The 2,500-nt window shown below is 39.2% G+C and overlaps 1 protein-coding gene across 1 annotated transcript in view; it reads right to left on the reverse strand.

Moving 5' to 3' along the window:
- The window catches only part of ahcyl2b (adenosylhomocysteinase like 2b), a 51,947-nt gene that overhangs the window by 22,244 nt on the left and 27,203 nt on the right, over positions 1–2,500 (reverse strand). The window contains exon 9 of the mRNA XM_062517811.1: positions 2,482–2,500. This exon is cut by the window's right edge and continues 45 nt beyond it. Coding sequence (XP_062373795.1) covers positions 2,482–2,500 — 19 coding nt within the window. The remainder of the gene's footprint in view (positions 1–2,481) is intronic.

Here is a 2,500-nt window from a genome sequence, read left to right on the forward strand (position 1 = left end):
AGAAAATAGCCACTCGCACACCTGCCCGTATCTATGGTCAGAGGAATCGTTAAGAAGTTTAAAACAACTGGAACAGTGGTAAACAAGCCTGGAAGAGGACGCAAGTTTATTTTGCCACCACGCACAGTGAGGAGGATGGTAAGAGAAATAAAAAAATCTCCAAAACTCACTGTTACAGAATTGCATCAAATGGTTGCATCTTGGGGTCACAAAGTCTCCAAAACAACCATCAGGCGCTATCTACATGCCAACAAGTTGTTTGGGAGGCATGCAGGGAAAAAACCCTTTCTCACTCAAAATCATAAGCACAAACGTCTGGAGCGGTACTGGGCCTTCAACTGGGACCGTGTGCTTTGGTCAGATGAGACAAAGTTAGAGCTTTTTGGCAACAAACACTCTAAGTGGGTCTGGCGTAACAAAAAGATGAGTATGCAGAACAGCACCTCATGCCCACTGTGAAGTATGGGGGAGGATCGGTGATGCTGTGGGCCTGTTTCTCTTCCAAAGGGCCTGGGAACCTTGTTAGGGTGCATGGCATCATGCATGCTTTGAAATACCAGGACATTTTAAATCAAAATCTGGTGGCCTCTGCCCGAAAGCTGAAGATGGATCGTCACTGGGTCTTTCAGCAAGATAATGACCCTAAACATATGGCCAAGTCTACACAGAAATGGTTCACCAGACACCGTATCAAACTCCTACCATGGCCATCTCAGTTCCCAGACCTCAACCCCATTGAAAACCTGTGGGGTGAGTTGAAGAGGAGAGTGCAGAGGAGAGAACCCAGGTCGTTGGCTGATTTGGAGATTTTGTGCAAAGAGGAATGGTCGAAGATCCCTCTTTCTGTTTTCTCTAATCTTGTGAAACATTATAAGATTAGGTGCTGTTTTATTAGCAAAAGGGGGTTGTACAAAGCATTAACATCAGGGGTGCCAATAATTGTGGCACACATGATTTGATGTAAAATAATTATTTCTTAATGTGGGATTTTTTTCCTTCTAAATAAATGCACTTGTATTAAAGGTTGGATTTTGCGCTTTTTTTCATTGTGGTCCTATATTATTTGGAAAAAAAATGAATTTATTAGAAGCTAAAGAACACATCTTAACCAGGGGTGCCAATAATTGTGGAGGGCGCTGTAGATAGATAGATACTTTATTGATCCACACTGATAGATAGATAGATAGATAGATAGATAGATAGATAGATACTTTATTGATCCACACTGATAGATAGATAGATAGATAGATAGATAGATAGATAGATAGATAGATAGATAGATAGATAGATACTTTATTGATCCACACTGATAGATAGATAGATAGATAGATCGATAGATAGATAGATAGATAGATCGATAGATAGATAGATACTTTATTGATCCACACTGATAGATAGATAGATAGATAGATAGATAGATAGATAGATAGATACTTTATTGATCCACACTGATAGATAGATAGATAGATAGATAGATAGATAGATAGATAGATAGATAGATAGATACTTTATTGATCCACACTGATAGATAGATAGATAGATAGATAGATAGATAGATAGATAGATAGATAGATAGATAGATAGATAGATAGATAGATAGATACTTTATTGATCCACACTGATAGATAGATAGATAGATAGATAGATAGATAGATAGATAGATAGATAGATAGATAGATAGATAGATAGATAGATAGATAGATAGATAGATAGATAGATAGATAGATAGATACTTTATTGATCCACACTGATAGATAGATAGATAGATAGATAGATAGATAGATAGATAGATAGATAGATACTTTATTGATCCACACGGTCAGAAGCAGACTTGCCCTGGAGGACCTGAGGGCCCGCTGGCCTGTAGAGGGTCCTCTAGAATCTTGAGCAGTGTGTATACAGTATATCAATAAATAAACACTCAGGCACACACACAAATAAACAGCTTTGAAAACAATTAAGAGATCACTGCACATTTTTCTGATGCCATTCTAAAGTTGCTGAGTGACATTTGAAATGTCTAAAGTTGCTGAGTTGTTGCAGTGATCTGTTCATTTTAAATATGAATCTCATTCAAATGTCACTCAGGAACCGTAGGATGTCATCAGAAGAAAAAAAAAAATCCAGAGCTGTATATGGCACACACACACACACACACACACACACACACACACACACACACGCACACACACGCACACACACGCACACAGAATATGTGATACCAGAGTGCACGAAAGAAAAAGTCCATGTATACTAACGTGTGTGAGCAAGAGAGTGTGTGTGTGAGTGTGTTTGTGTCTGCGTGAGAGAGAGAGTGATTGAACATGTTTGTTTGAGTGTGAATGTGTGTGTGTGTGTGTGTGCGTGCGTACGTGCGTGTGTTTGTGTCTGTGTGAGAGAGTGATTGAGCATGTTCGTTTGAGTGTGTGTGTGTCTGTGTGTGTGTGTGTGTGTGTGTGTGTGTGTGTGTGTGTGTGTTACCTCTCCATATCCACACACC

Source organism: Sardina pilchardus, chromosome 17, assembly GCF_963854185.1.
Source record: "Sardina pilchardus chromosome 17, fSarPil1.1, whole genome shotgun sequence".
NCBI classification, from domain to species: Eukaryota; Metazoa; Chordata; class Actinopteri; order Clupeiformes; family Clupeidae; genus Sardina; species Sardina pilchardus.